Source organism: Petaurus breviceps, unplaced genomic scaffold, assembly GCF_028583685.1.
Source record: "Petaurus breviceps papuanus isolate PSGF00001 unplaced genomic scaffold, PetGlider_PUasm1.0 90925, whole genome shotgun sequence".
NCBI classification, from domain to species: domain Eukaryota; kingdom Metazoa; phylum Chordata; class Mammalia; order Diprotodontia; family Petauridae; genus Petaurus; species Petaurus breviceps.
This window is the reverse complement of record NW_027187380.1, coordinates 12,537,533-12,558,827: the sequence shown is the minus strand read 5'-3', so window position 1 is coordinate 12,558,827 and position 21,295 is coordinate 12,537,533. Positions and strand designations below refer to the sequence as shown.

Genomic DNA, 21,295 nt, shown 5'->3' with positions numbered 1-21,295 from the left:
AATAGTATTAATAATAGTATATATATATATTTTAAACATTTGATTTTAAAATTTTGAATTCCAGATTCATTCTCTTCCAACCTTGTCACCCACCCTTACTGGGAAGATAAACAATTCAGTATAGGTTGTACATGTGTAGCTATATTACCATAGTAGATATATTGTAAAAGGCTGACTATATTTCCCTCCCTCCTATCCCACCTCCCACTTGTTCTATTCTCTACTTTGATCCTGTCCCTTTTCAAAAGTGGGTGCTTCCAACTTCCCTCCCCCCCCGGCCTGCCCTCCCTTCCATCATCTTCCCTCTCATCCCCTTCCCCGCTACTCTCCTGTAGGGTGAGATACCCTGTTTAGTGTGTATGTCATTCCCTCCCTGAGCCAAATTCAGTAAGAATAAGGTTGACCCATTCCCTTTTGCCTTCCTGTTCTTCCCCTCCATTGTAACCATTTTCCCTTGCCTCTTCTGTATGAGATAGTTTACCCCATTCTGTCTCTCTCCATCTCCTCACATTATATTCCTCTTTCACCTCTTAGTGTCACCTTTTAAGTATCATCCCTTCCTGTTAAATTGGTCCTGTGCCCTCTATCTATGTATACCTGTAAACATATATACACACATTCACATATGTATTCATATGCCCATATACCGTATATATATATATATGTATATATGTATATATATATATATATATTTCTATTCCCTTCAACTACTTTCATACTGAGAAAAGTTTTATCAGTTACAATTATTGTTTTTCCATGTAGGAATGTAAATAGTTCAACTTTGATAAGTTCCTTATGATTTCTTTTCCCTGTTTACCTTCTCATGCTTCTCTTGCTTCTTGTGTCTGAATGTCAAATTCTCTATTCGACTCTGGTTTTTTAAATGCTTGAAAGTCCTCTATTCCACTGAATGACCATATTTTCCCCTGAAACATGATACTCAGTTTTGCTGGGTAGGTGATTCTTGGTTTTAATCCCAGCTCCTTTGACCTCCGGAATATCATATTCCAAGCCCTTTGATCCCTCAGTGTAGAAGCTGCCAGATCCTGTGTTATCCTGATTGTGTTTCCACAATATTCAAATTGTTTCTTCCTGGCTGCTTGTAATATTCTCTCCTTGATCTGGGAATTTTGGAACCTAGCTATAATATTTCTAGGAGTTTTCTTTTTGGGATCTTTTTCATGAGGTGATTAGTGGATTCTTTCAGTCTCTATTTTGCCCTCTGGTTCTTAAACATCAGGGCAGTTTTCCTTGAGAATTTCTTGGAGGATGATTTCTAGATTCTTTCTTTGATTATGGCTTTCAGGTAGTCCAATAATTTAAATTCTCTCTCCTGGATCTATTTTCCAGGTCAGTGGTTTTTCCAATGAGATATTTCATATTGCCTTCTATTCTTTAATTTGTTTGGATCTGTTTAACAGCATCTTGATTTCTCATAAAGTCACTAGCTTCCATTTGCTCCAATCTATTTCTGAAGGAAGATTCTCCTCAGTGAGCTTTTGAGATTCTTTTTCCATCTGGCAAATTTGGCTTTTTAAGGCATTCTTCTCCTCATTGCCTTTTTGAGCCTCTTTTGCCATTTGAGTTAGTCTATTTTTTAAGGTGTTATTTTCCTCAGTCAGGCTGTTGACTCTCATTTCATAATTTTCTTGCATCGTTCTCATTTCTCTTCCCAATTTTTCCTCCATTTCTCTTATTTGCTTCTTAAGGTCCTCTATGGCTTGTAACCAGCTCGTTATTTTTCTTTGAAGCTTTTGATGCAGGAGTTCTGACTTCACTGTCTTCCTCCTGTTCCATGCTTTGATCCTTTTTGTCACCAAAACAGGAGTGTAAAGTTAGGTTGCTCTGTTTATTTTGCTTCCTTTGCCTGGTCATGTTGCCACTCAATCACTTGACCCCTGGGCTTTTTGCCATAGTAGGACTCTGCCACCAGACAGGGGAGCTTCGTCCCAAATGCTGGGGTTTTCTCAGCTGCCGAAGGTATTAGTTGGGTGCCCTCTCTGAAGTCTCCACAAGCTTTGGCAAGCTGGTCACACACCCCAGGACCTCCAACCTAGACCACAATCTAGATCCAAGCAGGTTAAAGCAAGAGCAATTACCCCTCAGACTGGTTGCTTGGTCCCCCTACACTCTGCAGGCCAGGAGCTGAAGCTGCCACGTGGGGGTGGCTGCATGGCTGTGGTGCCTCAGCGGCTTCTTGCCCTGGGGGCAAAGGCCGACTGCACTTCCAACTACTGGATCCCAAAGTCCAGACTGCACTGACCTCTCACTTTGTCCTTCACATCTATGTGTTGATAATTCTGGAAACCACCACAGCTGCTGGTGATGTGAAGTCCCTCCAGCCAGTGGTTGGTCAGGCCTGCCCTGGGGCTAAAACCTCTGGCTCCTGTAGGGCTGCACTGGCTGATTCCTGCTGCCCTGCCAGCCTGTACTCAGCGGGAGGTTAGCTTCTCTGTGTCAATTTGTGGGTTCTGTCTGGTTTTTACATTTTAAAATAAAGTTTTCTTGTTTTGGCCCTTGGGCTTTAGTTTGCCTGCCTGTGCTTAAGTCTTATTTGGTCATTGCATGGATTAGAGTTAAGTCTTTCAAAATAGTTGTGTTTCTTTACAACGTTGTTGTTTCTCTATAAATTATTCTCTTGGTTCTTCTCACTTTAAATCAGCTTATACAAGTCATCCTAGGTTTTTCCCAAACTGGCCCATTCATCATTTTTTACAGCACAAAAATATTCCATATGTTCCATATAGTATAATTTGTTTATTGATCCCTCCACTTGATTGTTATCTCCTTTGTTTCCAGTTCTCTGTTACCACAAAAAGAACTACTATAAATATTTTTGTACTTACATACAAAATTTTTGTTCAAAATACTTTTTCCTCTTTTGTGATCTCTTTGGGGGATGGACCTAATAGTGAAATTGTTGGGCCAAAGGGTATTATGCATGGTTTATTGACATTTGGGGTTTCTTTCATCAGGCAGATTCTTCCTCTTTTCACTTCACCTTCTAGTGCTAATAAATCTAGGTAATTTTCTTTTTATGATTTCTTGAATTCATATTTTTTGTTCTATTGTGATTTTCAAGGGAGCCTGATAATTTTTCTATTTCTTTTACCTGTTTTCAAGGTCAGTTGTTTTTGATAGTGGGTACCTTATTTTACATGTTTTTTTTTTCACTCTTCACTTTGTTCTGTTCTTTCTTCTCCAACTGCTTATTGGACATTTTGAACTAGATGCTTCCAAGATGGAGGCCTCTTAAGCTCAGTGTGTCCCAAACTTATTATTTTTCCACTGTGAACTTATTATCTTTCTTCACTTTTCATGATTCTCAGCCAGAAATTGCTTCCATCCACTGGGGTAGCCCTCATAGGCCCCAGTGAGATACTGGAGACCATGCCAGTCTGAGGCCTTCTATGTAGTACCCCTCCCTGCCTCCCTGCCCTTCCCCCAGTGCTGACTCTCAGCAGCTGAGCTAGTCTCCTTCCTCAATTCCTGGTCCAATGAGGAGTATACAGCTGGGTATTGCCTGCCTCTTCAGTGATCTATACTTTAGGGAGGACTGTGTCTGGGAAGCTAACTCTGGGTCTCTGTGCTTCCCCTCTTCTGGGCCAAGAGGATTCTGAACTTGGAGACTTTGGGCATTCAGGTCCTGACCAATTCCATTTAGGAGGTGGTCTTTCTGGTGGGCAGGGGATTTGCTAAGGCCAAACTAAAAGCCTTAAACTTGCCATTCCCACTTCAAGCAGTAGTTGTGAGACAAGGGAACTTGGGACCTTCGTTGTTTTCTGTTCTGTAGTTGAGTCAGGCTGTCCTGCTCTGCGTCTTCCAGAGATACCAGGGAAAGGAGCAATTATGATGTTGACCATGGGTGTTGTGGATGTATTGACAGGTCCTGGAAGTGGGGACTATGTATTCCCTGAAAGACTCCACATGGCTGGCAGTCAGATTTCTGCTGTGAGCCTGGTTTGTTCAGCCCTGAAATGTGGGTTGCTGTTTCAGAAACTTGTTGCTCTTTTGGTGTATACATTATACTAGCTGTAACTGGCCAGCTGGCTCCTCTTGGTCCCCAAGGCCCACCACCATGGTCCAGCCTCTCCAATAGTGGAGACAAGGCTGAGATGGAGAGGATTCTGAAGTCTCTTGATAGCCTCTCTCATGTCGTTGTCTGTCTGTACTGCAGCTGGATTCTCTGCAGCAGAGCCTCATATAAATCTCTCCATTTTTTCCTCATTTGAGTACAAATCATACAACATGGGGTGGGGGGTGGGCAGGAGGGAGTTGTTTTAAACTGAAAAGTGCCAATGTGACTAGAGCAAATGCGGTTCTTCTGCTTAGTCCATAGATCTTCTTTACTAATCATCCATTTTCCCCAGTACTTCTCTGAGGGGCTGAGCTGGGGGGATTTGAGATTTCTTTGAATCTGATGGCCTAGGTGGGGAGAATGGAGAAGATCTTGCCCAAATTGAGTACTTAAAGCTTGGACAGATTTTTCTGCTTCCCTAATCTCTTGGCTCTATAAATAAGAATGGTAACCTGGGAATGTGTTGAACCTCAGGTTGAGTTTGTAGACCCAGGTTCTTATTTCCAAAACAAACCATATTCTTTCCCTTGCCATAGCCTCTCCAGAGGCGACTTGGAACTCTCAGGAGCCCAGACTCACACTCTGCTCTTAATGCCAGTAGAACTTGCCTGCCTGTCAGCAGATTGGCATCCTCTGCTGTCCCAGGGCCAGCTCTGCCCTGGACCTTACTCTGGCCATTTGGTTACAATTCACACGATTAGCGCTTGGAGAATATAATGATGCTTACCTCGGTCCCTCAGCCTGAAACTAGTACCATGTATGTGGTACATTAGAAGGAAAAACTCGGGCAAAAATAGGAAGAAGCAGCTGATTGACTTGTAACATGGAGATGCCTGCTGGAGATGGGGTGAGATATTGCCACTTACTAGTTGTGAAGTGCCCCCGGTTAAATGAGCTTGACTTTGCTGATAGGAGAAATGATTTCTGTGGGGAGCAATTGGGCACAGAAAGCTGTGTTTTCTCCTTACCTCCAGCCTATGCATGTGGGCACTTTCTTGGGAAGACATGTAATTATAGAACGCCTTGTTTTTCCTTTGCTGTGTTTTCCTTAATAGCCAGTCTAGAGATTAGTGCCCCAGGCTAGACACAACACAGCAGGTAGAGGCTTGGAGCAAACTCTCACATATACTTTCAGCTGGAACCTGGGACTGGGGCTGCACCAGCCTACCACACTTACCACCCTAGGACAGAAAATGGGATATCCAGGCACTGCAGAGAGAAGTCAAAGAGAGGTTGCTGAGGGAGTAGAGTTTCTGGTATTGGGGGTGGCACAATAGTCCTTGTTTTTGTTTTTTGTTTGGGTTTGGGGCTTTTTTTTTTTTTTTGTAACAGAAGATAAGCTAGACTTGAAGATTTTTCAGTGCTGGGAAGTAGTTAAAGGGAGGGTCACAAATCTGTGGTCTCTAAAGAGAGAGATACAGATACCTAGTTCAGAGAAGGGGCTGCATGCCAACAGCCCTGTTTGTATGGACTTAGTTTTTTGTGTGGTATTTGTAGCTCTTTTTTTCTACTATACTTGAAATCCTTTAACTTTGGTCCTCATTTCAGACTTAAGGGTTCCCTAATGAAGTTTTAGCTCTGTGGGACATGGATGTCCCTTCCCTCCTTCCAGTCCATTTTTATCTCTTGTCTCTCTTTGTTTGGTTTTCTTATTACTGGTTGTTGGTGGCTTCCTCCATATCACACTGTCACCCTGGCCACTTTCCCTATCACTGGCTGCACTTTCTCCTACTCCTTGACATACCAGTTCCATGTAAGGCTTCCTTTGCTGTCATTTCTCAGCAGTCTTTGCCCCTTTAAGGTTTACTCCATTCAAATATTCTGCCTAATTCAGAGCCTACTACTTATCTTTCAGCTCCCCAGTCTTTCTCCCTCCTTTTTAAGGAGTTCATCACCTGACTCACAATTTCTTCTCAACTGCTGCCTTTATTCTAGGGGACATAAACACTTCAACTTTGCAATTCCTGAATTTCCTAAACTCCCGTGATTTTCCATTTTGCCTCAACCACACACATAGATAACCATACCCTTGATCATTTCACAGGGGCTTCCACTTCAACAATCAAAACCCCCCTAATTTCTTTATTAGGTTATAACTTCCTATCATTCTGCTACTTATTCTTCTTCCTCATTTGACCCTCCCGTCCCTCTATCCCTCAGTATGGTCCCAAGCCATCACCCTACTCTGACCTCACTTTCTTCTCTTTCCATTCTCAAACCTATAGTTATCCAGTACGACTCTACACTGTCTTCTACTCTTAAGGATCTTGTTCCTTTATCTTTTCAACTCCATGCCTTACCAAGTTCTAATTCTAGATTGTTCACACAATTTATCTCCTTCACTTCTGCCCACATGCTGCTGAATGGATCAAGGTAAAGTCAGGCAGCCTTGCTGACTGGGGCAAATGTTATTTAAGCTCAACTGGACCTCACAGCAGCAAGATGGCCCTATTACTTCTCCCTAATTCATTCCATATACCCACTTCCCATAGAGGCTGTTTAGATCTTCACTTCTCTCCTCAGGTCTCCTACATTTCCTCTCCCTCCCTCTCAGCAGAGTGCCTTGCCTCCTACCTTACGTAGAAAATAGGTCATTTATCATAAGTCCCCTCTTCTCTTCTCTCTATCGCAAAATACCTTGACATTATCTCATTCTCTCCTTTATTCCAGTCTAATGAAGAGGTGACTTTTCTCCTAGCCAAGGCCAATGAGTGATCCCATCCTCTTTCTGATCTTTGAACTTTCCCAATCTACTGGTTCCTTCCCTGATGCCTTTAAACATGCCCAAGTCTTCCCTATACTGAAAAAAAAAATCTTCATTTAATGACCATCTCTTAGAGCTCTTGTCCAATACCTCTCTTCTTTTTTTATAGCTGAACTCCTAGAATAAGTTGTCTGTTCTTCTTACCCTCCCTTCAATTATTTCTTAGCCCTTTACAATCTGGTTTCCAGTCTCATTCTTGAAACTCCTTTCATTTAAGTCCACAGTGATCTCAGTTGACAAATCCATTGACCTTTTTTCAACCTCTCTGTAGTAGTTGACATCAATCACTACCCTCTCCTCATGAATACTCTCTTTTCTCTAGGTTTTCATGGCACTCCTCCTACCTGTCAGTCTCCTTTGGTGGTTCATCATCCATACCATACCCCTTAATTTTGGATATTTTCCGAAGCTCCATTGGGGGTCCTCTTTTGTTCTTCTTCTACACTGTCTCACTCAGTGACTTCATCAGTTTCCATCAGTTTCATGGTTATCTCTATGCACATGACTCCCAAATCTATTTATCTAACCCTAGCCTCTTTCCTGATTTCCATTCTCTCATCTACAACTGCTTCTCAGATATTTCAAACTGAATGTCCTATAGGCACTTCAGTGTCATCACATCCAAATCAAGAATGCGTTATCTTTCTTCTGAAGCCCACTCTCTTCTGTATTTTTCTAATCTGATGAGGGCCCCACTGTCCTTCCAGTCATCCAGGTTCTTAACTTTGGTGTTATCTTTACTACCCTACTCTTCCGCACTCCATATACCCAATCAGTTGACAAATCTTACTTTTTATGTTTCCACATCTCTTGCTTCTTTTCTGTTATCCCTGTTCCCCCTAATTCCTCTCTTGTCACCTCTCTCTTGTGCTATTACTATAGCCTCCTGATTAATGTCTGTGGCTTAAATCTCTCTTCTCTCCATCTTCCATATAGCTGTGAAAAGAATTCTCTTCTCTTTTTAAGAAAAATTAGTATTTTATTTTTCCCAATTACATGTAAAAATTTTTTTAATTCTTTATTAACTTCTGATTTACATCATTCGTTTCCACCAGATTTTGAGTTACAAATTTTCTCCCCGTTTTTCCCCTACCCACTGCCCCAAAATAGCAGTCCCACAGGATTGTAAAAAAATTTTTTAGCACTTGTTTCTTAAAATTGAGTTCCAGATTCTCTTCCTCCCTACTTCTCTCCCTCCATCTCCCCCTGCATTGAGAAGGCAAGCAACTTGACATAGGTTATATATGATTTGCAAAACATATTTCTATATTAGTCATATTGTAAAAGAAAACACAGACCAAAACAATTGAACAAACCACTAAAGAAAGTTTTTTTTTTTTTTAAGTATGCTTTGGTCTTCATTCTGGCTCCATCAGTTCCTTCTCTGGGGATGGATAGCATTTGTCATCATAAGCCATTCAGAATTGTCTCGTGTCATTGTATTACTGATAATAGTTAAGTCAGTTCACAGTTGGTCATCATACAATATTGCTGTTACTAGGTGCAATCTTCTCCTGGTTCTGCTCATTTCACTTTGCATCAATTTATGTAGGTCTTTCCAGGTTTTTCTGAGAGCATGCTACTTGTTATTACTTTATGGCACAATGTATTAGTCATCACAATCATATACCACTCACTACTTGTTCAGCCATTCCCCATTTGGACATCCCCTTAATTTCCAATTCTTTGCCACTACTAAAAGAGCTACTGTAAATATTCTTACATAGAGGTCCTTATCCTTTTTGTTTTTTATCTTTTGAGGATACATACCTAGTACTAGTATTGCTGGGTCAAAAGATGTGCATAGTTTTATAGCCCTTTGGGCATAGTTCCAAGTTGCTCTCTAAAATGATTGAAGCAGTATACAGCTCCACCAACAGTACATTAGTGTCTCAATTTTCCCACATGTAATGTAATGCCAAGCAAAGGCAACTTCCCAAGGTTCAAAATACCAGCATAGGTGCTCTCCATTTTATTCAGTGACCAACCAAGAACAGAGAAGATCAAAACATGACATCATTCAAAATACAGCATTTACTAAGTATGATTAAATAATCTCCAAGTACTACCCCACCCCAGAACCTTCCATTCATTCAATCAATTACAAAGTCCCTGTTCTAAATACTACTCCACCCCTAGGCTGTACCTTCATTTAGTCCACCACAAAGCCCCTCTTCTCAAATGGAGATTAGTTTCCAAACATAAGTAAAGTACATTCATTTGTTCAACCATAGAACACAAAAAAGTCAAAAGTTCCCCACCCCTGGATCACAATTGAATCTACCCCAGAGTTACATCAAATTTAAGCACAGCACTTAATACCCAAATGGAGGTCTTTTCTTCATCTTGACTGAGGCAAGTTCTCAGCAATCTTAGTTCCTGGGGAGACAAGGCTTAGCAAGGCCACAAGATACATTGCCAGTCTCTTCATTAATTCATCCTCTGTCTGCAGAACAGTCCTAGAACCCCTGAAAACATTAGCAAAACCCTCTCCCAGGATTTCTGTAAACATACAACAAGAAAATCCTTCTTCAGGGCTTTGGAACCAACAGCAAGGTTCCCAGACCCCTGCAACAACAGCACTGCCCTTCACCAGTGGACAGTATTCACTCTCTGTCTGCAGGACAGTCTCAGTAGCTCTGAACCAACAGAAAGGTTCCCAGACCCCTGCAACAACAGCACTGCCCTTCACCAGTGGACAGTATTCACTCTCTGTCTGCAGGACAGTCTCAGGAGCTCTTAACCAACAGAAAGGTTCCCAGACCCCTGCAACAACAGCACTGTCCTTCACCAGTGGACAGTATTCACTCTCTGTCTGCAGGACAGTCTCAGGAGCTCTTAGCCAACAGCCAGGTTCCAGGACTTTTTCAACAAAAGGACTGTCTTTCACCAGTGTACAAATCTGGCAAAACAACATCAAAACAGACGGACAAAGTACCAGCAAAACAGCCATGTCTCCTCAGTCCTTGGCAGCTCCGGGGGCACATCTCAGAAGTCCAGGGCAATTCAAAGTGGCCCTTAGCAATCCTCTCAGTCTCTCTCTCTGCCTCCACGAGGGTGCTGCTTCCAAAAAGTTCTTCTGCCTCTCTCTTGTCTCTCCAAAATCTACGTCACCAGCTCCTCCCAGTTCAGGACTTTCTTTTCACATCAACAAGTCCATCCCACAGGTGGGATTAACAAGCTCTGTGTTTTAACACAATCAGTTTGAAAACCAAGCCAATACAGGGGGATCTTTATATTCCATTACTATCACACCACATCACCTCCAATATTTGTCATTTTCTTTTTTTTGTCATATTATCCCAGGGTTGGAGAACCTGTAGGCCATAGGTAGCTTTCTAGGTCCATGGGTGCAGCCTTTTGACTAAGTTCAATTTTTACAGAACAAATCTTTTTATTAAGGGGATTTGTTTTGTGAAGTTTGGATTCAGTCAAAGGGCTACAGTTGAGGACCTAAAAGGCCACATGTGGCCTTGAGACCGCAGGTTCCCCACCCCTGTATTAGCCAATCTGATAGGTGTGATGTGGTACCTCAGAATTGTTTTAATTTGCATTTCTCTATTCAGTAGAGTTATAAAGCATTCTTTTATGACTCTAGAGAGTTTTGATTACTTCTTAAAACTACCTGTTCATATCCTTTGACCATTTATCTCAACTGGACCTCACAGCAGCAAGATGGCCCTATTACTTCTCCCTAATTCATTTCATATACCCACTTCCCATAGAGGCTGTTTAGATCTTCACTTCTCTCCTCAAGTCTCCTACATTTCCTCTCCCTCCCTCTAGAAGGATGGCTATTATTTTTATAAATTTGACTCATTTCCCTATGTATTTGAGAAATGAGGCCTTTATCAGAGAAACTTGCTATAAAGTTTTTTTTGTGAAAGTAAATTTCTAAAAATACTAGTCTGACTATTGGCTCCTGTTTCTTCAAAGAGCAAATATAAGTTCTTCTGTTTGACTTTTAAAGCATCTTACAACCTGCACCCAGCCTATCTTTCCAGCCTTATAATATCATATCCTTTTCTGGTGGTGCTGGATACTAGAAGGCTGGGCCTAGAATCAGGAATACCTGATTTCAAATGTGGCCTCAGATGCTTCCTAGCTGTCTGACCCTGGGCAAGTTACTTAACCCTTGTTTGCCTCAGTTTCTTCAACTGTAAAATGGGTATAATGACAGCACCTTCCTCAAAGGGTTGTTATGAGGATCAAATGAGATAGTATTTGTAAAGGCACATACATAGAACCTGGCTCATAGTAGGTTCTACATAAATGTTTATTTACTTCTTTTCTAATGTTCTATAGTTCAAACTAGGTTTCTGGCTATTCCTCACATATGACAGTCAGTCTTCTATCTCCAAGCCTCCAAGTGTCTGTTGTGCCTGGAATATAATCCTTCCTCTCCTCCACCTCTTTAAATCCCTCATTTCATCCAAAACTCCACTCAAGAGCCACCTTCTATGTAAAGCCCTGCCTGATTCCAAAACTGCTAGTGTGCCCCACTTCCACCCCTCCTATACAGGAATTTATCTTGTGTTTATTTTATGTGTGCTTATTTGTTGTGTGTATTGTCTCCCCCTATAAAATGTAAGCTCTTTCAGGGCAAGGACTCTTTGGGTTTGTTTTGACTTTGTGGCCCCAGTACCTAGCACAGTGCCTGGTACTCCTGATTGTTTATTATTTGGTTGGTTGGCTATTCTTGCTGAGTGTTATCATTCTGAGCTCTAGCATCCCTATAAATTGTGTTTAAAGCCTCAATATGTACAGGTAGAAGGCCTAGATACAAAGGCAGAAGACACAAGAGGTTCTTGGTTTCTAAACCTGAATCACTGTCTTCCCTCTCTGAGGTGGGATACATTTCTCTTGCCCAGCTCTTCAAGTCATCAGAAATTTTGTGGTCATCTTGACCTTACCCGTGGTGCCCTTCTTTATTCACACCTACTACCTTTGTTGATTTTTCTCTACTTGTAAGCAAGTCAGTAAAGGGTTAGATGAGATCAGCCTTGGTCTCAGCTGACACTTGCCAAGAAGCCTAAGGCCATTGCTGGGGTAAACTTCCCCTAGTAAGGGAATAGATAGATGCCTTGAATGTGGACTCTCTGCACCAATGACCGTTTCTTCTTTTAAAAAGTTTTTAATTGATAATTTTGTTTCAGTCCTCATATATTCTCTTATTTTAATTCCCCACAATGTATATAGTTTCTCAAATCAGTTAAGTAAGGTGATTGTTTCTCCACAAGTTAAATTAATTTGTTTATCCCCTGTGGGAAGATGCAGACCCTTTCCTCATAATCCCCTAAAGCCACTGTGGTAAACTAGGATGTAGTTTGGACATCATTATTGGCAGGAAGCCAATGTAGGCTGCTGAAAGCTTTCCCTTCTTCCCTTCTATGTCTAAGAGAGTGTATTCCTGCTTGACCTCCAGTGCCCAAATTGAAAGTAGTATGAGTTTTTCCACCCATTACTAATGGATAATTGTCAAATTATTTGCTGTGGGGAGGGAAGAATAGGGGCTAGAAGGAAGGAAATGGGAGGGGTAAAATGGGCTTAATAATGTAGGCACCTTGGTTAGATGGGTCTATAGGCAAATGCTAGCATAAGTCACAGACTCTGCAGTATAAAGGAATCACAGGGGGCTAATTGAGATGGCAGGGCACCCCAGTGATCCTCTGTCCCAAACACTTAACAGAACATCTTGGGTCTCATTTGTGATTGCTGTGTAGAATCAAGGGTCCTCCTCTCTACATATCTACCTTCCCTGGCTTATCAGTTCCTTTATCAGGGGTATTTCTTTCAGAATTCCATTTATTTTTTTAAACTTAATGGTCTTGACACATTTTGTTTGGGCATAATAGACATTTCCCAACAAATGCCCAGATGAACCCCCTTACAAAGTATCTTCCCCCAAAGACAGTTAAGTATGATGTGTCCTTTAACTGTGACCAGACTAGTATGTGCTGGCATTGACTATTGTGTTTGAACAGTGCCTTTCCAAGTTGACTTTATTTAAATTGCTGTAGTCATTGCGTATATCCTACGTTGATAGAATGGCCCTTGGCAGTCCTCTTCCTTATGCACTTCTGTTCTCATCTCCAGATGGCCCTCTCAGAGCTGTTGATACCCCATTTCCATCTTTTTCCCAGCTACCAATTTTCTGGGGGCCTTCAGTCTCTCAGAGTCTGTTCTAACAATATTGAACTTCTTAGGGGAATCCAAGCATAAACAGCCTCTGGCCCTGACCTGAAGGGTGTCAGTGAGGTGACTACCAGTGCTTTGTGCTTTCTTCTGTAGGTCGATCCTCCCTTGGCCCTGGGCCTATCCACAGGTAAGGCCCTTGGTATCCTGAAAGAGCAGCTGGAGGCAGTTCTGGAGGGGCACCTGAAGGAGCAGAAGAAAAGCCTCACATGGAAGGTGAGGCTCTCTCATTTCTGTATCAGGATGCCATTGTGCTGCCATTGCCCTGTCCTCCCTTCCAGGTTAAGGCAATAGTAGTGTAATGGAAAGAGCCCCAAATTTGGAACAGAACATCTTCCTTCAAACTCCAGCTCTGTTATTTGCTGTCTGCATGGCCTTGGGCAAATTCCTTAACTATTCTGCTTCTTAGTTTCCTGCTCTGTAACCGGAGGGAGTTAGGCTGTGCTAAATGATTTTAAAGGCCCTCCCTAGCCCCAAATCCTTTGATCCTGGCCCAGCCAATTGAGTGGGAAGATGCTTGGGAAAGTTATTTGCCAAAGGGAGTATAGGGTACAAGGACAACTCAGTAGAGGCTTAAAAGGTGGCCACTCTTACCTTTCTTCTGAGTCTCTAATGGAGTTTATAAATCTGGCCCTTTTCACTGGGCACCATTGTTAAAAGCCTAAGAGTAATTGTTCCCTTTTAGTGGTTCCCTGGATCCTAATTTTCTTAAATATTGGACCCCACTTTAGTAACAACAGACTGGTCTACAGCTTAGATCCTAGCTTTGCTTGAAAGATGAGAAGTAGGTCAGGGATAGGTGTGTGTGAGAAGGGGGCTAGATTCTTGAGGAGGAAAGGACCTTTTCTTGTCCTGACTGACTCCTTAGTGTCCCATTCTGGCACCTGTAGCCAGCTGCTGATTTGCAACATCTCTACCCACTCCTTAGGAGATATGGAAAAGGAGCTTCCTGCACCATGGTAACCGCTGTTCCTGTTTTCACTGGCCGGGTGCCTCCCTGATGCTGTTGGTAGTGCTGCTGCTGCTAGGCTGCTATGGGAATCAGCCAGCCGGGAGGTAAGCAGAGGGCTCCAGTGGCCACCAGGAAGAGGTGGTTCTCCACCTGCTTCTTCTCCCTCCTGTACCCTTCCCAGTCCCAGAAGAAAGTTTCTACTCTCCCATCCATAATTCTAATGGGGGAGATCAAGAATTGTCCAGTAAGCTAGGGCAAGTGAGAACAAAGGCTGGTGGCCCTGAGTTACTCCTTGGACCAGGGCCCTGAGCTGTATGTAAATCTCTTCTATTCTGTAACTGAGGCCAGAAGGCCAGACTCATGTTAGGCAATCTGAATGTGGCAGCCTCCTCTAGAGGGATAGGGGATTAGGGCAGGGAGAAGGAAAATACTTCAAGCCCTAAGGGTGGGCTGGGGTGGAGGCTCTGCTCATGGCAGCTTGGCTACCTAGCTCTCTCCACCCAGCCATGGGGTAGAGTTGGTGAATGCCACGGCACTTCTGCTGCTGCTGCTTTTGAACCTCATCCTCATCGGGAGGCAGGAGAGGCTAAAGCGCCAGGAGGTGGAGAGAAGGCTTCGAGGGATCATCGATCAAATAAGCGGTAAGGATGAGGACTGGTCGTTCATGGCAGCTGGGGTGGATGCCCTGGGATAGCAGAATCTTGACCCTCTCCTCTCTTACTGCCATCCAGACCTTTGGCCACTTAGGCTGGCAGCAGATTGGCCTTGGTGCTTGTCCCTGCCCTAACCCAATTCTCAGAGAGCTAGAAGGTTAAGGATGAAAATGAAATAATAATCTGAGACCCAGCTGTAGAGCCGGGGCCCATGATAGTCTGTAAAGATTGTGTACGATGAAGTGCCACTTAACTGGTTCAGATGGTAGGGATTTAAGTTGGGCCTCGAAGGATGATTCATATTTGAGTACATGTTGAGATGTGGGGAAAACATTCCCTGAGATAGGCAAGCCAGCATGAGTAAAGGTAGAGACGAGAATGAACTTGTTGGGTTTGGAGAAAGTGAAGAGATTGGTCTGATTAAGCTGGAGAGAGTTTGTTTTGGGGAGTTGTGATTTCTCCCTTCCTCCTCTTCTTTCCAGATGCTCTCAGGGATGGTAAGGAGATCAGGTGGCCAAATGCCATGTACCCTGATCTTCATATGCCCTTTGCCCCATCCTGGTCCCTGCACTGGGCCTACCGAGATGGACACCTGGTAAATCTGCCAGTCAGCCTGCTGGTGGAGGGAGATGTCATTGCCCTGAGGCCAGGTCAGGAATCCTTTGCTTCCCTGAGGGGGATCAAGGTAACTCAGGGTTTTTCTTCCCCTTCCCTGGGAATATTATGGGAGCAGTGGGAGGATATCAGAGTTTATTCCTGAAGCTTCAAGGCCATAGCTAGTTCCTCAGTTTCTCAGAAGGGTCCTTGGGCAGGGTAGGGCATGGTCTACCATTTATTACCTGACTTCTTATCCCTGCCCTCTCCTTTCTTCACTCTTTAAATTGCCAGGAACCTTAAAGGGCCCTATCCCAACTGCCTGTTTACTTCCTGATATCTATCCCCATTATCCCATGCAGGCTCTCCCAGTTGTCAGGGATTATAGAGGATCTGTGGCTATAAGTTAGGATGCTCTGGGGCTGACTGGGCACTGACAGTTTTGTCTCTTCCCTCAATCTGACCCCACATTGCTGACAGGATGATGAGCACATTGTCTTGGAGCCAGGTGACCTGTTTCCTCCCTTTTCTCCTCCTCCCTCTCCACGGGGGGAAGTGAAGAAGGGACCACAGAACCCCCAACAGCACCGGCTCTTCCGGGTTCTTAAGACCCCTGTGTTGGACAACATCAGGTGAGAGGAATGCTGCCCTTCTCCCATCAGTGTGCTCTCTCTCCTACTCTTACCCTGAGGGGAATTTGTTAAATCAAGCACTTTCTCTTCTCAGTGTGGACTTTTTGGAGACTTTGGTCACTGGACTGACCACTGTGCTAGGAGAGGGGTTTGAGAGACTGTACTGGGCAGGGGTAGGATTAGGGACTGGCTGTTTTACCAGCTAATGTTTCTTCTGGGGGCCTAGTGACATGTCCGTGTGACACTTGGCTACCTGGATGAAGCCTAGGACTGAGGCTGCTCTTTCCCTCAGATGGTGCTTGGACATGGCCCTGGCACGCCCAGTGACTGCCCTAGACAATGAGAGGTTCACAGTGCAGTCAGTGATGCTGCGATATGCAGTCCCTGTGGTCCTGGTGAGTGGGAAGAGGGGAGGGTGGGTCATCCTCAGGAGCCAGGGGTGTGATGGGCTGGGCAGATGCTTTCTGTGCATGAGTTTCAAGGGCTAGATGGGGACAGGAGGCAGTGTTGCTAGGGGTCCTGAGAGAAGAATAGGCAAATTTAGGGAGAAGTGAAGGGGAAGAGTGGTAATTGAGAGTGTAGGCTTTGCTCCTCGTGCCTGAGGACGCTGGAAGGAATTGAGACTGTCCTTTTCCCAACAGGCCAGCTTCCTTATCACGAATGCTCTGCGCTTTGTGTTCAGTGCTCCGGGGATCACTTCTTGGCAGTATACCTTACTCCAGCTGCAGGTACTGGATTTTTTCCTTTTGAGGCTGCTTCTTTCTTTGATTCTGCTTCTGGGGTCCTCTGATATACCCCTCACCAGATAGCAGCCTTTGCTCAGATTGATCTCAGGTATGTGAGGATCTCCCCTACTGAGCTACTCGGATGCTAGATTTTTTTCTCACGGGGTGGGGAGAGGCAAGATATTATCATCTTTTAAATGGGATGGCCAAGAGAAGGCCATCTTTCAAATGCGATGTGAAGCCAGAGTCTCATACCTAAGCTCATACCTGAGTTGTACTCCTAAGAAAATCCCTGCTGGTGGTACTTGCCTCCTACTCTGGACTACTGGGATGCTTTATACCTCTGAATTGGCCACATAACTAGAAAAACCCCTTCCTTCCTTTCCCCTCATGGGCCAGTACAATAGATCTTTAGGGTAAAGCAGAGGTGGGTTTTTTTTTCCCTAGGTGAATGGTGTCCTGCCAATCCTTCCACTGTTGTTTCCAGTCCTCTGGGTACTGGCCACAGCCTGTGGGGAGGCCCGAGTCCTGGCCCAGATGAGCAAAGCCTCCCCTAGCTCCCTGGTAGGTCTTCTAAGTTGTGAGCCCCACAGCAGCTGAGGTGGAGAGGGAGGAAGAGAAGAAGGGGTTTGACTCTGCTCCAGGGATGTATCTTAGGCTCCAGAATCTGACATATACACTCGGATCAGACCAGTGTGTTGGGTGTAGTTGATTAGTTAGCCCAGAAGGAGAACATAACATGAGGTTCTGTACCACTAGTGATCCTCCTCCCACCCCCCAAGTTCTCTTCCATTTGAGGATTACAGTGTCTACTGTTGTATCCTATTCCAGAGGAATTTAAGACCCTAGCTTAGGACAGGGCCCTTGTTGCTGCCAGCACTAGCTACGGCTTGAACATATCCTGTCTGATTCACTGATAATAGCTCTTGTGTCTTGATACAGTTGGCCAAGTTTTCAGAAGATACTCTCAGCAGCTATACAGAAGTGGTCTCTTCTAAGGTCTGCAAACTACCTTCAGATTCTTATTATCTTGTGTTATTCCCTCCCCTAAATCTTGTGAGCTTGAATTCTCCTCATCCTGGCCTTGACCTGACCTTCCTGTCCTTGGGCCTCTGTAGCCTAACAGTCCCTTTCTTGTGTGGATTGAATCTGAGTCCTTTCCCCTAGTTTTCTGCCCCTGAACCAGAGAAGCTTTGCTTCAGTCGGATAATTCTCCATCCCTCTCCTTCCCTGGCATTCTCCCTTTGAGCTCTAGGTTCAATACCCCAAAATCTGAGGCCCCAACCCCTCATGGTCCTCACAGTGTCTTCTTTTCCCACTAGGAAATGCTCCGTTGCATCTGGGGCCACTTCCTTAGGGTAATCCAAGGAAAGTCATCTACACTGAGCTACAGCTCTAGCTTGCTGCACAGCTTGGGCTCTGTAACGGTGAGGATCATCCCTGTCTGGAAGGACAGGCCCTGAAGTGCTGGGGTGAGGGTGGGGTACCATAGGAACCCCAGCCTTTGAGGGAGAAGCTGCTGTCTTCTAATGATAGCTAGTAGTAATGATAGTAACAATAGTATCTACGGGGCGGCCAGGTAGCACAGCGAGTAAGAGCACCGGCTCCAGTATTGGGATGACCTGGGGATCAAATCTGGGCTCAGATACTCAGCACCATACCCAGAAATAACTGGCCAAGTAACCTTGAGCAAGTTACTTAACCCCGATTGCTTAAAAAAGAAAAAAAAAATTGTAGCTAGGATTTTTTTACAAATTTACAATTTACAAATTCTTTACAAATATTATCTCAATTGATCTGCAATACAACCGTGAGAGGTAGGTGCTGTTATTATCCCCATTTTATAGATGAGGAAACTGAGGCAGGTAGAAGTTAAGTGATTTACCCAGGTTCACATAGCTAGAAAGTGTCTGAGGCAGGATTTAAACTTAGATCTCCCTGACTCTAGGTCTAGTACTCTAGTCATTCCACTACCTATGTTTTCTGTCCCTAGACTAGAGAAGCTTTGCTTTAGACCAATACTTCTCTGTTCCTTCCCTGCCCTGGAACTTTCCTTTGAACTGAGTTCTCAAGACTTGCAGGGTGCCTTCTCTTCTCTGTGGCCTACAGGCCAGCTCATGCCCAGATGCAGGAAGATGCTTTTCCCTTACTTCTGCTACACATAATGTTCCATGCTTAGGCAAGGACAGCAATAGGCACTTACTTTGTTGAATCCCTTCCTACTACCAGGTACTGTGCTGTGTGGACAAGCAAGGAATCCTGTCCTGGCCCAATCCGAGCCCTGAGACTGTCCTGTTCTTCAGTGGGAAGATGGAACCACCTCACAGCAGCCATGAAGACCTGACTGATGGCTTGTCCACCCGCTCCTTCTGCCACCCTGAGGTAGAGGAGGAGGTATGGCCGGCTCCTGTAGGCCCAACTTGGGCTAGGCTGTTTAGCCGCTGGAGCCTGGCCAGTGGCCTCAGGGAGGGTGAAAATTGATTAAAGGCAGAGAGTGTGACCCCCAGGGAGGGTCAAGGAGGGTCAAAACATTAGAGGAAACAATCCTCTTCTCCAGTTAATGGGAAAGAAGAAGGGAGTCCCTAGGGTCTCTCTCTCAGCCCTCTGTTTTCACATTTTCCTTAGCCCCATGAGCGTGATGCTTTGCTGTCTGGTCCCTTGAGTGACACCTTGCACCTCTCCAGTGAGCAGGAAAGGGGTGACTGGCCTGGGGATGGTCCCAAACAGCCTGAACCTCACTCTCACCGAAAGCTGCATGGGCGCAATAAACATCCCTCTGGCTCCAATGTGAGCTTCAGCAAGGACATTGAGGGTGGGGAAGAGGAGCCATTTAAGGTGAGGAAAGAAAAAAGAATGGGGTAATTCTGTCCTTTCCCTTGCCCATTTTCCAGATAGAAGAAGCCAGTGGGTCCCCTTAAAACCTTTTTTCCAAGTGAAATAATATCCTTTAACCTTTCCTTATCTCCCCTCCTCCCTCCTTCGATCATTTCACAACTTTCTCCTTTGGTTTTCTTTCTAATGGTTCTTTATGTCCTCCTTGAGATTCAGAGGGCAGAATAGGAAGAGGCAGAGAGGAAAACATGGAGGGGATGATTGAGGGAGAAAGATCCATGAAATCCCTCTGATCCTTCAGGCTGCCTCTTGAGCAGGGCGGCCTTGAGCTTTGACTGACTTTCTGGCAGAGTTCTAAGAATCCACTTCCCTCAAGCCTGGGAGGAGGTGAAGCCTACAGCATTCTTACCTTTGTTTCTGCCCAACTGATTGGCTCTGTTTCCCATCTGTCTCCCTCTCTCCCTCCCTCCCTCCTCTCCTGCCTTAACTGCTCCATCCAGGTGGTGAGCGAAGGGGACGCCTGTGAGGCGGATGACTTTGTGTGTGACTACCACCTGGAGATGCTGAGCTTGTCTCAGGACCAGCAGAATCCTTCCTGCATCCAGTTTGATGACTCCAATTGGCAGCTGCACCTCACCTCCCTCAAGCCTCTCGGCCTCAACGTGCTGCTGAACCTGTGCAATGCCAGCGTCACTGATCGCCTCTGCCGCTTCTCTGACCACCTCTGTAACATCGCACTCCAGGAGAGCCACAGTGCTGTGCTGCCTGTGCATGTGCCCTGGGGGCTCTGCGAGCTCGCCCGACTCATTGGTATGGAACTTGCCCTCTCTGCTGGCCAGAACTGGACAGAGAGAGCCATAGGTGGGGCACGTCTGGATCCTGAAGGGAGCTAGCTGACATAGGACGGGCCAAAGGGATTGTAATATTTGTACGCTGTTTGAGTCTTATTTGCATGACAAAATGAACCCACATTGACTTTCCCTCTTTTCCTTTCCATTTAAGTTGCCTCTGCTCTGTGATTAGGTTGATTTGGTCCAGTCTAGGGTAGATATAATCAGCCCATACAGGCTTAGGGGAGAAAAGTGTGCCTGAGGTCCCCTTCTGGAGGCCCTGAGCTTCTCTTCTTTCCACTCTCATTCTAACACAGGCTTCACTCCTGGTGCCAAGGAGCTCTTCAAACAGGAAAACCACTTAGCACTCTATCGCCTTCCCAGCGCTGAGATGGTGAAGGAGACAGCCTTGGGAAAACTGTCCCGCGTTACTAAGCGGCGCCCACCGCTGAGCCACATGATCAGTCTTTTTATCAAGGACACAACCACCAGTAAGCCTTCTACCCCATCATGTCCCCAGGCCATGTCATCCCTGAGCGGGGACTCCAAACATGTTACCAGAAGGGAGGTGATGGCTCTCCCTGGTAGCCAGCTGACTGGCTTATTGCTCCTGGTCACCTGAACGACCTGTGGAGAAGAGGCTCTGGCCATTGGTGGCTATTTCTAGGGAGGGAAGGGGTGATGAGCACCTGGATTCCCAAGTATCAGCCTGTGGCAAGAATCGGGTAGGCTTTGACTCACTGGAGCTTTGTGGAGGTATACGTGTGCTCCAGCAGCATGAGTTCTAAGGATCTCATCGGAAATCTAGAGGAGAAGCCTCTGTAGTTGCCCCCAAAGAGATGGTCCCAGTCAATAGTTTTCACTACTACAGTGCTGTTGTTTCAAGGGAGTTTTCCTGGAGTCACTATAAGGACCACTGAGGGATGAGAGAGAACTGGGGGAGCTGGGTGCCTTAGTGCTCAGAGCTGAGGATGTGCTGGGGATGAGGTTTCTAACCCTTACCTGGCTAGAGGCTTTCAAACAGTAGTCTTCTGTTTTTC

The 21,295-nt window shown here is 44.9% G+C and overlaps 1 protein-coding gene across 16 annotated transcripts in view; it reads left to right on the top strand.

The window, feature by feature from the left end:
* TMEM94 (transmembrane protein 94) overlaps positions 1–21,295 on the top strand; it is a 52,043-nt gene that overhangs the window by 22,075 nt on the left and 8,673 nt on the right. For 14 of the 16 annotated variants that reach the window (XR_011166119.1, XM_069076416.1, XM_069076417.1 and 11 more), the window contains 14 exons: positions 13,134–13,253; positions 13,966–14,093; positions 14,494–14,630; positions 15,125–15,327; positions 15,717–15,868; positions 16,161–16,263; positions 16,510–16,596; positions 17,041–17,157; positions 17,536–17,592; positions 17,916–18,020; positions 18,823–18,987; positions 19,219–19,428; positions 19,926–20,235; positions 20,573–20,746. Coding sequence is in view for 15 of the 16 variants with exons in the window: in XM_069076416.1 (XP_068932517.1) it covers positions 13,134–13,253; positions 13,966–14,093; positions 14,494–14,630; positions 15,125–15,327; positions 15,717–15,868; positions 16,161–16,263; positions 16,510–16,596; positions 17,041–17,157; positions 17,536–17,592; positions 17,916–18,020; positions 18,823–18,987; positions 19,219–19,428; positions 19,926–20,235; positions 20,573–20,746 (2,068 nt within the window). In the remaining variant the exon portion in view is untranslated. The remainder of the gene's footprint in view (positions 1–13,133; positions 13,254–13,965; positions 14,094–14,493; positions 14,631–15,124; positions 15,328–15,716; positions 15,869–16,160; positions 16,264–16,509; positions 16,597–17,040; positions 17,158–17,535; positions 17,593–17,915; positions 18,021–18,822; positions 18,988–19,218; positions 19,429–19,925; positions 20,236–20,572; positions 20,747–21,295) is intronic. The other 2 variants (XM_069076412.1, XM_069076411.1) reach the window with 1 other exon arrangement.